Source organism: Hyperolius riggenbachi, chromosome 6, assembly GCF_040937935.1.
Source record: "Hyperolius riggenbachi isolate aHypRig1 chromosome 6, aHypRig1.pri, whole genome shotgun sequence".
NCBI classification, from domain to species: Eukaryota; Metazoa; Chordata; class Amphibia; order Anura; family Hyperoliidae; genus Hyperolius; species Hyperolius riggenbachi.
Window position 1 is genome coordinate 105,386,122 of NC_090651.1, and position 13,911 is coordinate 105,400,032.

The window sequence follows — 13,911 nt, forward strand, 5'->3', positions numbered from 1 at the left end:
CTGGCAGCCCTGCTGATCCATTTGGCTGCAGTAGTATCTGAATAACACTAGAAACAAGCATGCAGCTACTCAGATCTGATAGTAATGTCAAACACCTGAAATGCTGCATGCTTGTTCAGGGTCTATGGCTAAAAGTATTAGTCAGAGGATGACACCAGAAACAAGCATGCAGCTAATCTCCTCAGATCTGACAATAATGTCAGAAACATCTGATCTGCTGCATGCTTGTTCGGGGTCTATGGAGGTAGAGGATCAGCAGTACAAGCAGGCAACTGGTATTGTTCAAAAGGGAATAAATATGGCAGTCTCCATATTCCTTTTGCTTCAGTTGTCCTTTAATGCTCATTACCCCAGCCCCTTTTGCAGACATGAGTAGGTGTAGGTTCATGTCTTGCAAAACTGCTCACTCATCCTTACACTGTAGAACTGGTCCTGGCTGGCCTGATAGTCTACACTTCTGTATGTTGGTGGTCCTCCCAGCAATCGGTGTCTGTCTATACATATATAGGCTTTAGCATGTTTGGAGCTGCAGTTTGTATATTGTAAATGCATGTTTTATAGCAGGTAAAAACATGAATGTGGGGCATGTCGTAACCCAGAATTGTACACATACCAGGAGCCAGGTTGCCAATACATCTTAAAAATTGCAACTCCTGAGATGTCTGCTGTTATTAATCCCAAGTCCTCTCAAACGACCTGTTCTCTGAAATGGTGTCCACGGGTTTGAAGCCTCCTTTATCGTTAGAAACAAAACAATTAACTGAAATTTTAATTTGCGTTAGAGTTCATTTACAGTGGTTTCTCTAGTCAATGCAGCAACAATGAACAAATGCAATTGCTCATTTATGACAAAAGCCTCTATCCATTTCTGGACAAAGTTGAGTCATAACCCACATTTATGTGATCTCATCTACATTCATAGCATGTATATTTCACTGTAAAATGTATTTTTAGTTTGACTTTGTTTTTGTCTGTTCTAATATGGATGCTGTAAACATAATGTCACGGTAAACACTTTCTAGTATGGGAACAGATAGAAGAAAAGGCAAGCTTTCAATTGAAGGCAGCCTTGCAGTGGAACTTGTAGCCATATGGAATAGGTCCTTTGTGTCGTGGCATTGATCCAGGGAGAGCAGTCAGCACATTACATGGCTCTGTCTCATGGTAGAGGGGAGGAGGGGTACCCTGCTTATTGTGACCACTGAATCCGCCTTCATAAATGCAGCGTGATGGAGATAATTAAGCCTTCTGGTGAGACAGACAAAACAATAGTCTGAATGAGATTATGCCTCACAGAAATTGTTTAGGCAGAAAAGTTTTGCATTTCATTTTGAAGGTGACATAAATATGACTGCTGCCAAGGCCATTTCTAATACTTAAAATAAAGTGTTCTTAACATGTACATCTGTAAATAGTAAATTAAACCATTATTCCTGTAGTCTGCAATACTTGCTCTGTCTAAATTGATAGGATAATAGTTTTTAAATAGTGGCTGATCATGTATATATTTAATATAGATAAGTAATCATTTTACAAAAGTAGTGTATAACATTTAAAGAACCCCTGAAGTGAGGGGGATATAGAGGTTGCCATTTTCCTTTGAAACCATGCAAATTCTAGGCTGACTTGCTGGATTTGCTGCATGCTTGTTTCAAGTGTATAATTCAGACACTGCTAATGTATTGCAACTGGTATTGTTTGAAGTGTACCAGAGCTGTTCTAAATAAAACGTTTGAAACATCCCTGGGGCTTCCTCTAGCCCCATACGCACGGATCGCTCCCACGCCGCCGTCCTCAGGCTTCTTGCAGCTCCGATACCTGGTCACCGCACTTCCGTCAGTTTGTGCCAGTCTGACGTAAGTGAAGTGCACTGTTTGCGTATCTCTCCAGCAGCTGCTGGAGAGATCCGTAGAGAGCGCACTTCTCCTGCGTAGACTGGCCCGACTGACTGAAGTGCGGGGATCCAATATCGGAGATGCGAGAAGATTACGTGTTGCAGAAAAGTGGACGGCAGTGCGTATAGTGTGAACAATGCCTTAAGCTTAAAGAGACTCTGCAAAAAAAAAAAACCTCTTGGTTATACTTACCTCGGGTGGGGGAAGTCTCGGGTCCCAATGAGGTTTCCCCCTCCCCTGTAGCTTTAGGGAATCTAGCGCTGGCTCCCCTGAATCCTCCCCCGACAAGTTTGTCAAGGCTTAATTTATTTACCTCTCCGGGATCCGACACAGTAGCGCTAGGCGTTAATAGGGTTCAGCTATTTCCGCCTTAACCCGAATGAAGAGCGGCTAGTGCGCCTGCGCAGGGTCGCGGTCGGTAAATATTTACCTCCCTGCACTTCGTGGGAACCTGGCACTTGAAAGGAGGAGGACGATGGGGGAAGCCTCGTTAGGATCCAGAGGCTTCTCCCTCCTGAGGTAAGTTTCCCACAGAGGGATTTTTGTTTTTATTACAGTGTGTGTGTGTGTGTGTGTGTGTGTGTGTGTGTGTGTGTGTGTGTGTGTGTGTGTGTGTGTGTGTGTGTGTGTGTGTGTGTGTGTGTGTGTGTGTGTGTGTGTGTTTTTATATGTTCATGTCAGTTTGTCCACTGGCCTCCTGTCTGGAAAACAGTACTTTTGTAATGTGTAACCCTAGACTAAAATCAGTGGGGCTAAGCTAGCCGTTTGAGTTACGGTACTTATTGTTTTCGTATGCTAAAGATTCTCTTTTGTAGCAATATATATATATATATATATATATATATATATATATATATATATATATATATATATATATATATATATATATATAATCTATCACACACATACATGGGAGCCAGGTGGACGTTATAGTTAACATATGATGCTGCTGAATACAGCGCCTACCGTTAACACCAATGTGTCAATCTGCAATGGAAGGGGATGGACTCCATTGAATTAAAATCTCATAGGTCGCCCCGTTGGGGCCACGGCTGCTTCAGCCGGTACCGAGCGCCAGGAGGACAAAAGTCCAGTGTCTTCCTGGCCGTCACGTCACTTCCGGTCTATGCAACCAATAGGTTTACCATGTTTACCGGCAACCATGGAGACGATCCACACAACAGCTATGTGACCATATGGTAGCATGCCATTGTGTTTTACAGCATCGCCAACGGGATCCATGCGACCATTGGGTCGTGGCTGCGCACGTCACCATAGTGACAGGCACGGAAAGCTGTGCAGCTGCTTTGCGGCCATACGGTCGCATCCTCCTCATGTTCCTTACGTTGCCTTCGAGTCACACTTGCGTCCTCTCTGCCGCTATCACCACATCAGTAGCCCCAACACCTGTGTTCATTACACAGACCGTGGGGAACCCAAAGTGTGACAGCAGCTCTAACCCCTGAGGGCTCTCCAGACTACCAAACATTATGTTGCAGCTGCTAGGTGCAGCCTAAACATGCTAAAGAGGTGCGCACAGAGATCCCGGTCATCCGTAATCATTGCGCCGATGTTGCAGACTCTACATACATTGTGCCGTGTGTGCGCCGCTCATCGCATATGACACACGGGTGTGAAAGCGTTCCACAAAGCAACTTCCCAATAGGTCACCTATCAACAGCAAACTTGCTCAGGAATCTATATCCAAAGGGGGGAGGGGGGGGGGGCGAAAGGGGAATAGGGGAGGGAGAGAGGAAGACAGAGAAGGGAAACACATATGATTAACCAATAAAGGTGATATACAATACCCATTATAAACAGTGTTGTGTACAACCATAAGGGTCCCACACACAGTCTCATACACAGCTTAAAAAGTGAGTTCCATCAGTCCCAAACCAGTGAATACATAAGTTCATACTCCTCCATCAACCAGGAGAGCATCCAGCCCATCATCTCTCATCAAGGAAACAGTTAAGTGAGTTGTACTGGTTTACTCCCTTGGGGGATAAAGTGTCAAGGGTATATATCAAGTAAGCCACTCTTTGCAGTAATAGTCTCTCGATCCTCCCCTCTCCGAGGTTTTTTAACACAATCTATGACAAGCCCTTTCAAATCAATGATACTGTGCTTCATATTTGCAAAGTGGACTGCCACTGGTTTGGTAACATCCAAGGTTTTACCTTTCTCCAATGCCTCGATCCCTAAACGGTTGTCACTTCTGTGGTGTTGAAAGCGAACCTTAAAGGCACTGGTGGTCTTTCCCACAAAGGCCAATCCACAAGGGCACCGTAACATATACGTACAATACTCTGCAATTGTAATAGCCCTTGAGGTAATAGCATTTCCCGCTCCTAGGATGTAAAAAATGTGTACCAGTGATTAGTGCTTTGCACACATTGCAGTAAAAACATTTATAGCAACCCTTTCTGTGAGAGAATACAAATGGAGATTTCTCATATTTTTCCACTGGGTCCGCTTGGACCAACATGTCTCTTAGACTTCTACTGGATCTGAATGAAAACAAGGGAGGTTCATGCAAAATCGGATTGTGTGGTATCGGATTGCAAAATCGTAGGATTTTTGATCATAATCTTTTTAATAGTTCCAGCCATTGGGCTGTGATTGTGTACAAAGGCAATTGCATTTTTAGGGGGTTTGTCCTCTTTCCCTTCTATAATGTCCTTGGCCCTCGTGAGAGCCTCCTGCAGTACTTTCTATGGGTAGCCTCTCTAGGAACTGAGATTCCATTACTGTGAGCTCCTGCCTAATGTCGTTGGGCTAATTGCATATCCTAAGTACTCTTAGGAATTGGGATATTGGAAGGCTGTTTACCAGATGTTTGGGGTGGGTGCTGTCATGGTGTAACAGTGTGTTCCGATCTGTCGGTTTCCTGTATAAGGTGGTGTACAAAGCCCCCTCCTTTTTATCATTACATCTAGGAAAGGAACATTGGTGTCAGATATCTCTGGGTTGAATAATAATCCCTCAAATGGAGTTCAGAAGTCCGACGAATACTTGTAACTCATCAGATGTTCCTCTCCATAGGACAAAGACGTCATTGATGTACCTCACCCACATAATCACATGGGCGAGGCACATCGGCGACCCCATGACCCCCATCTCCTCGAGATAGCCCACAAACAGATTAGCAAAGGCTGGGGCAGCCGAGCTGCCCATGGCAGTGCCCTTGCATTGTGTGTACCATTCCTTTTCAAAACGGAAACCGTTCTCAGTTAAAATGAGCTCAAGTCCTGCCAGGATAAATTCCACAGGTAACAATTTTCTGTTTTGCTTCAATAGAAAGTGACTTACCGCTTTTATCCCTTCCTGGTTAGGGATGGAGGTGTACAAAGAACTAATGTCCATAGTGCACAATAGTGTGTCACTAGTCACCTCCCTGACGATCGAGAGCTTCTGCAGGAAGTCATCGGTATCCTTGAGATATGCTGGTAGCGATTGGACCAGAGGCTGCAGATGGAAGTCTATGAATCTAGCCAGTGGCTGAGTGGCCGACTACTTCAGCCCTCAGTCGGTTTCACTTTATGCATCCGAGCAATGTTCACCTCCCATTCATTAGCCTATAACTTTATCACTACTTATCACAATAAACTGATCCACATCTTGTTTTTTCCGCCACCAATTAGGCTTTCTTTGGGTGGTACATTTTGCTAAGAGCTACCTTACTGTAAATGTATTTTAACTAAGAATAAGAAAGAAACGGGGGAAAAAAATCATTATTTCTCAGTTTTCGGCATCGTTACAAAAATATTGAAAAAGTTTAGACCCTAAATATTTCCGTGTTTTTTTTATTGTAATTTTTTTTTTATCTAATTATTAAACATTTTATTTGGGTATTTTTGGGAGGGTGGGATGTAAATAGTAATTTTTTTTATGTAAATGTTTTTTTTTTTTTTATGTAGATGTAGTTTTACTTAGGTTTGTTTACATGATGTCACTCTAAGAGTAAAATGTACACTTAGAGGGAAGTAGGAGGCAGAAAAAGCAAGGCTTCCGAGAGAAGCTGTCACTTTTTTCTGCGGGGGAGAGATATCAGTGATCGGGCACCACGGCCCGATTCATTGATTCCTGGGCTAACGATCTGTGGCTGGGAGCGCGCGTGCACGCGCGCGATTGGCCATGGGAGCGCACATGGCCTCCTGGACACGTAGCTCTACGTCCAGGAGTAGAAAGTGGTTAAATTCCACATATCCAAGTATATATTCCAGTAGCCCCCCCATCATACACATACATGGGAGCCAGGTGAACGTTATAGTTAACATATGATGCTACTGAATACAGCGCCTACCGTTTCCACCAATGTGTCAATCTGCAATGGAAGGGGATGGACTCCATTGCATTCAAATCTTATAGGTCGCCCCGTTAGCGCCACGGCTGCTTCAGCCGTTACCGAGTGCCGGGAGGACAAAGGTCCAGTGTTTTCCCGGCAGTCGCGCCACTTCCGCCTATCGTCGCGTAACTTCCGGTTTATGCGACCAATAGGTCACATCCTTCAACATCCCCATTGTGGAAGATGTATTGCAACACCGAGACATCTGTGCACACAGCTATATAATAGCAAATCTATCTTTTTTAACTTTTATTGCTTGTTTAAAAAGGGGTGTGATTGTTTTAAAGGGAACAAACAGGAAAATTGTTATGCAGTTTGGTTTTAAGAGGAGCTCCAAGAAAGCACAGTATTTCAGCAATAAATATGCTTGATGAATAGCTGATCTATGTTTGCATGCTGCTGTTGCATTTGCTCTGTGTTAAGGTCCGTACGCACCTTTGATGGATGTTGCCCGTCGGGAATTGGAATCTGATCCCCTTGAGTGACATCACCAGGCTACACAGACTTTAGTCAGCTGTGCGGCTGATGCGTACTGTTGCTATGCGGAGGGGCGACAGGGTAGGGCATGTGCTAAGGAATAGGCCGTCGCTCGGGTTGAGTTGATCTGCTGGGTGGATTGCTTATGCGTCACGGGTCAAGGATCGGATGCCTCTGTACACACGCCTGTTTATCAGCTGAGGCCTGATTATCAGCCTCCTCAGCCAACTTTAGTTGAGCGTGTGTACCTAGTTGTAGAAGAATAAACTCAGATTTCAGCCTTTGATATGTATGTCTTTGTATTCTGGATAGTAATGTCCATTGTAGCCTGCATGATCAGGTCTCACGTCCTAACTGGAGACACCTGTAAGCAAAATGATCCATAATCTTCTAGGGTAGGGACTGCATGATAAGCCCTCTCTCTACTGCATGGAACATCAGCACAGCCCTGTATGGATGAGCTGGGTTGGGAGTTCTTCTGAAAGCAGCCCGAGGTATTGATCCTTATGGGTTGAAGAAGTTCAATGGGGAATGGCGTTGGAATGACAAGATGGAACGAAGACCAGAAAGGCTCTGGTATCAAGGCTCCTATGTAACCTTTTTTTTTTTTTTTTTTTTTTCTCGTTTTAGTTCCTTTTTACACCTTTTTGAAAAGTATTTTTAACCACTTCACAACTGAGGGGTTTTCCCCTTAAAAACCAGAGCATTTTTCACTCCTCCCAGGCAGTCATCATTCATTTATTTATTAGGCAATATGATTGGTTATTGGGGACTGGGGTCCCCAAAACCAATCATTGGACTGTGGAGCTGGTGTGCACGTGCGTGCGCGCGGCGCGGGGGCGCGCGATCGCACGCTGCACCTTTGTTTACAACTGTTGTTATGAATGAAGACTGCCTCAAGCAGAGGCAGTCTCCATTCATTTATTTGTCATGTGGTATGATTGGTTATTGGGGACTGGGGTCCCCAATAACCAATCATTGGACTGCAGGGGCTGTGCGGGTGGGTGTGTGCACGCGTGATCGCGCGCACACGGACACAATAACAATGTGCCGGCGGTTTGTTATGAAGACTGCTTCTCTTTGAAGCAGCCTTCATACATCAATCGGGGACTCTAATTGGATTTAGGAACACTCGTTCCTAATGTCCAATTAGTCAACTGCTGTGCGGGCTGGCTAGAGTGTGCGAGCGTGTTGCCCCGCCCACTCCAGGCATGTAAACAGAAACATACGCCTTTCTCCGTCCCTGGGGGAGAAGCAGTGCGCAGAGGGACGGAGAAATTTAGCACTGCGGAGGTAAAGTGGTTAATATACTTTAGCTAAGGATGCTTGCTGCTAAAAGTGCAAGATGGAATCTACCTTACAAGGAGAAGCCTACTCCCAACACAGAGCTCTTTCTGTTTCCCAGCTGTTGTTACCTTATCCCTTATATTTGTGGCTTAAAGAGTCTTTAATCGATTTAGAAAAAAAAAAGTTACACTTCCCTGGGGCTTCTACCCCCCCCCCCCACCCCTGCAATCTCCCGCCACGGCTCGCGTCCCATTTTTTTCATCTAACGATACAAACGCTACTGCGCCTGTATGGCTGTGGCCACGTGCATCCTGGCTTTTTCTCATGTCTGCGCTAGCGTCCTGTGCAGGCGCAGTACAAAGTTTTCTCATACTGCGCCTGTGCAGGACACTCCACAGTGACGTGAGCAGGAGCCAAGACACGCACGGCCAAGCAGGGGCATTCATCTTGTTAGACGAAAAAATGGGAAGTGAACCGCGGCGGGGGACCCAGAGGATCCCTGAGAACCAGTGTGGGAGAGAACATCTGCAGGGGGCCGATAGCAGCCCCAGGTAAGTGAAACTTAAAAAAATAAAAAATAAAGACTCCCTTTAATTTGTGCAGTGTATTTGTAGAACATTTTAACTGTGTGTTTATGCCTGGTTACTCTTGATTGTAGGTTAAACCAGGCGAAGCATTTGAGGTTAAGCTCAGGTCAAAGCATAGCCCTGTGTGTGCTGTGAAGCTTGTGGCAGGTTTATCAGCCATGCATTTGTATATTGTTGTGTGAAGAATCTAATGGCTTTACATTTGATGTTCTCAAGTTTAATGCTTAAATAGCCTGAGAGTTGAAATCTGCCTTGAGGGTAGCTAACTTATTGACAACCCTTTGCATAATGCCTAACCTATTTGCGATATAGGCATTGGAGGAAGGAGTAGGCTTAAGGCTCATACACACATCAGACCATAGTCTTTTGAAAATAAAAGATCACAGACCAATTTTACCCCCTTCCATGTAGTATGAGAGCCATACTCTACACAGTCTATTCTATGGAGCTGAACTCCCCATCAGACAGAAATCTTTGCAAGATGCTGCACACAAAGATGCTGTAGACATTCAAAAGATCCGTTCCTGCAAAAGATCCATTCCTGCAAAAGATCCGTTCCTGCAAAATGCATTCATAGTATATTAGATCTGCAGATTATCATACACACCTTGTTTAACAGACATTCATCTGCAGATCAGATCCACCAGGATGGATTTTCAGATCTGCAGATGATTGTCAGATCTGCAGATGAATGTCAGTTAAACAAGGTGTGTATGAGGATCTGCAGATCTCATAGACTATGAATGCAATTTGCAGGAACGGATCTTTGGCAGGAACAGATCTTTTGCAGATACTGATCTTTTGTGTCTGTACAGCATCTGTGTGTGCAGCATCTTGCAAAGATTTTTTTCTGATGGGGAGTTCAGCTCCATAGAAAAGACTAAAGGTATGGCTCTCACACATGAAGGGTGGTAATATTGGTCTGTGATCTTTCATTTTCCAAAGACTATAGTCTGATGTGTGTACAAACCTTTGCATGAATTGGCCCTGCAACATATTTAAGTTTCCATTAAAGAGAACCCGAGGTGTGTTTAAAGAATGTTATCTGCATACAGAGGCTGGATCTGCCTATACAGCCCTGCCTCTGTTGCTATCGCAAACCCCACTAAGGTCCCCCTGCATTTTGCAATCCCTCATAAATCACAGCCGTGCTGTGAGGCTGTGTTTACATCTGTAGTGTCAGTCTCAGCTGCTCCCCCGCCTCCTGCATAGCTCCGGTCCCTGCCCCCGTCCCTTCCCTCCAATCAGCAGGGAGGGAAGGGATGCAGGCGGGGACTGGAGTTCTGCAGGAGGCGGGGAGAGCAGCAGACTGACACTATAGAGATAAACACAGCCAGCTCTGACAAGCTGTTTGTCAGCAGCGTGGCTGTGATTTAGGAGGGATTGCAGAGTGCAGGGGGACCTTAGGGGGGTTTGGGATAGCAACAGAGGCTGGGCTGTATAGGCAGATCCAGCCTCTGTATGCAGATAATATTCTTCAAACCCACCTCGGGTTCTCTTTAAAGTGAAAATAAGCTGATGAGAAGTGTATTTATCCTCCTTCTCCTAAAAATTACTTTAGATATCTCATGATTTTATTTAAAATGTTAAACAGTAGATTGAATGTTTTGTTGTCTCTGCTCAGTGGCAGCTCATTAAGTGTCCCTGAATGAAAATACGTGAACTATTAACCTTTTCTTTTTTGCCAAATGTGCTTTGATTTGTGATCCTAGTCTATATTAGTGCTTTGAGTACATTATTTTTCTTTGAATTGTATTGGCTCCGGTACAGGTTTGTGGTGCTTTCCTTTTCTGACCACATTAAGGGCAGGAACACACTAGAATTCGCAAAACGATACCGCAATTGCTAGCGTTTTGTGTAAGCACTTTGCAGACGACTGCAACTGTGATTTCTGGCACTTAAATAAACACTATCAATACTCAAGTGTTCTAAAATGACAATGTACAAATAATGTCTAATTAGCTGTGTAAATGGTTTCCTATTTTTCATGTTAAAGGGACCCTGAGCAGTAAAAATAAACGTAATTGGTACTTACCTGGGGCTTTCTCCAGCCCACCGTAGGTCGGGAGGTCCCCCGGCGTCCACCTGGCTCCTCTCCCGGTCCTTCTGCCGCATACCGCACCAGCGACACAGGGCCGGGTGTTGGGCTCCCACTTCCTGAACGGGTACACTCTTCGTCATCTTGTCGGCCGGCGTGACAGTACTGCGTATGCACTGTTTAATCACGCATGCGCAGTAGTCACGCCAGCCACTGTGATGACGCGCAACGGCCGGCATGATGACGAAGAGTGTCACCCTTCAGGAAGTGGGAGCCCGCCGGTGCAGTATACAGCGGTGGGACCGGGAGAGGAGCCAGGTGGACGCCGGGGGACCTCCCGACCTACGGTGGGCTAGAGAAAGCCCCAGGTAAGTACCAATTTGTTTATTTTTACTGATCAGGGTCCCTTTAAATATCAGAGGCAAAAGCTTTAATTCATTGTGTGTAGGATTTAGCTCGATTGGAATAAATCATTCACAAAAGGGGTGTCTGCTTCGATGCACTGCCAGTGTTGTTTTTTGCATAACAGAATACAGAGTATTTTTCTCTGAAAGAAAAAAAAAAAGTATGAAAAGCTGTGGTGTCAGGTTTCACACACAGTTACAAACAGGGCTGTGGAGTCGGTACAAAAATCCACAGTTAAGGAATCCACCGACTCCTCGACTCCGACTCCTCTAATTTGCATATTACAATCTTGTTGATTGAAAGTATGTAACATGAAATTCGTCTCTTAAATGCCAACGCTTAGGAATTTTAAAAGACAACTGAAGTGAGGAGGATATGGAGACTGCCATATTTATTCCCTCTAGTCCTAGACTAAAACTATACCTGGGGCTTCCTCCAGCCCCCTTCAGGCTAATCAGTCTTTCGCTGTCCTCCTCCACCACCTGGATCTTCTGCTATGAGTCCAGGTACTTGAGCCAGTCTGGCGTAGTGCGCATGCACACATTCCGCCGCCGAGAGCGTACTACACTTGCGCAGCACTATTGCGCAGGTGCAGAACGCTGATCTAGGTGGTGGAGGTGGACAGCAAGGGACTGATTAGCCTGAAGGGGGCTGGAAGAAGCCCCAAGTATGTATAAAACTTTTTTCATCCTTCTCAGGTACCATTTAATTCGTGGTCACCAAACCAAATTTTAACAACATATCAAATTATTTGATTTCATGAGCAAAAAGAGTGCACATATTTGCATAAATCAGCATCAACACAGAATTATTTCCATCTCATTGACCATCTCTATTAGTGACACAGCTACACATCAGGCTTTATACTTACAGCATAGATGTTATTTAGTATATATGAGATTCCTGTGTACACATCATATATACAGTCACAATCAGGTGTATATCTGACTTAAAAAATACGGGGACTGCTTTATTGAAGCAGCACAAGTAACTAATTTTGATTGGTTTATTTCATTTTTGTGGATTAAGCACAGCTATTACTATATGTATAAATTATTTATGATGACTATTATGTGAGAAATAGAACGAACATTTTATCATATTTTCTATTTTAATTACAGTTTAAATTCATTCGGAGTCGCTGCATTTTTTTCCCGACTCCGAATCCAGGCACCCAAAATTGCTCCAACTCTCCGACTCCACAGCCCTGGTTACAAATGTTTGTAACAAGATACATTTCCACTGCTCTCCTGCAGACAGCTTAGTCAGACACAGGCAGCTGCAGTTCAGCTAGTGAGAGCTTTTTCACACTCTCAAGGTTAACTGATAAAGTGTGAGGAAATCCCCCCTCCCCTCATGGTTCTCTGGGCCGTCAGATTTGGCGTGAGTTAACAGTGAAAGGAATTTGATACAGTAAACAAGATATAAACAAGTGAATTGTATACATTGCTACTTAGCAGCACTTTAGGAACTCTCCCTGTCCCAGGTTTAAAAAAACATGTTAATCGATAGTTGGGCAGGGCTTCCCAACCCTGTCAGCAGTGCAAGTGGAAGCACAGAGGTAGTTAATCAGCTCTGCTAAAACACTTATTACCTGTGAATGTTTGTGGTTTTCTGAAAAACATGCACTGGTGGTGGTACTTGAGGACAGGTTTGGGAAGCTCTGTTGTAGAGCATTTGGTGTAGAACTTTTTATTACACGCAGAAGTTGAGTATTGACTTTTCTTACCCCCTCAAACTGAAGTGCAAATAATCACCTTTATCAATATTAACTGCTTTATTTCTTTCACAGCATTGTTTCTGATGTTGCAGTTGGCGTTAAGGTAGGATTTATTTGTGCCATTTCATTTCTGTAATGCAGTAAATTCCCTTTATAGTAAACTCCAGGGGGCTGGGCAAAGTAGTTTACTATATCAAAAATTTATATATGAGAAATTGTCATAGTCAAGCACATTAAAGAGACTCTGAAGTCTCTGAAAGTTCATGTTTTCATTGCAAAAACCTGTTCAACATGATTGCCCTAACTAAAACGCTGCATCCCCGCAGCTGAAATCGAACTAAATCCCCCCCAAACTCCCCTCGCAAAATCCACAACTTTCTTGGTCGTGGATTTTGCTGCCCAGTGCGCTTCCGTGAGAGGCAGGGCTTTCAGCTGCAGCTCTGCCCCTAAACACGGCTATCAGCGCGTATCTCCGCCTCTCCCCCGCCCCTCTCAGTGAAGGAAGGATGGGAGGGGCGGAGCTATGTGCTGATAGATGCGTGTAGAAGCAGAGCTGCAGCTGAAAGCTCTGCCTCTCACGGAAGCGTGCCCCGCAGTGTGCCCGGGGAGTTTGGGGGGATTTAGGCCCGGTTCACATTAGCGGTGGCCGTCCGGAATCGCCGTGCCGGAGCCGGACCGCTTTCAGAACGGACGGAACGGACGCACGGCATGGCAATGAAAGCCTATGCGTCCGTTCACATGCGTCCGTTCTGCCGGACCGGAGCCGGACCGGATCCGGGCCGGATCCGGACTCCGGCGTCCGTTCCAACATGCGCTATTTTTTGGTCCGGCTCCTCCGGCAGCCGTATCCGGAGCGGAGCCGGACTGCACCATCCGGCCAATACAAAGCAATGAGAGCCGGAGAGCGCACAACACACTGGCTACAAAAACCGGACGTTCTACCCCACTTCCTATGCATTTTGGATGGGGACCACATGGGCCCAGCGAAGAGTGGGGCAGCAGCGATTTCATGCTGGAGCGCTTTTTGCCAGCAACATGTCTGCTGAAGGAGGCGAACAACAGAGAGAATTCCCAGGTTTACGAGTAACAACAGAGAGAATTCCCAGGTTTACGAGTAAATGCCTGGATCCATGGTCCCAACTGCAGTCTCTGTA

The 13,911-nt window shown here is 45.1% G+C and overlaps 1 protein-coding gene across 2 annotated transcripts in view; it reads left to right on the forward strand.

The window, feature by feature from the left end:
- PTBP2 (polypyrimidine tract binding protein 2) overlaps window positions 1-13,911 on the forward strand; it is a 78,480-nt gene that overhangs the window by 17,433 nt on the left and 47,136 nt on the right. For both annotated transcript variants that reach the window (XM_068239756.1, XM_068239757.1), the window contains exon 2: window positions 12,830-12,860. In XM_068239756.1, coding sequence (XP_068095857.1) covers window positions 12,830-12,860 — 31 coding nt within the window. The remainder of the gene's footprint in view (window positions 1-12,829; window positions 12,861-13,911) is intronic.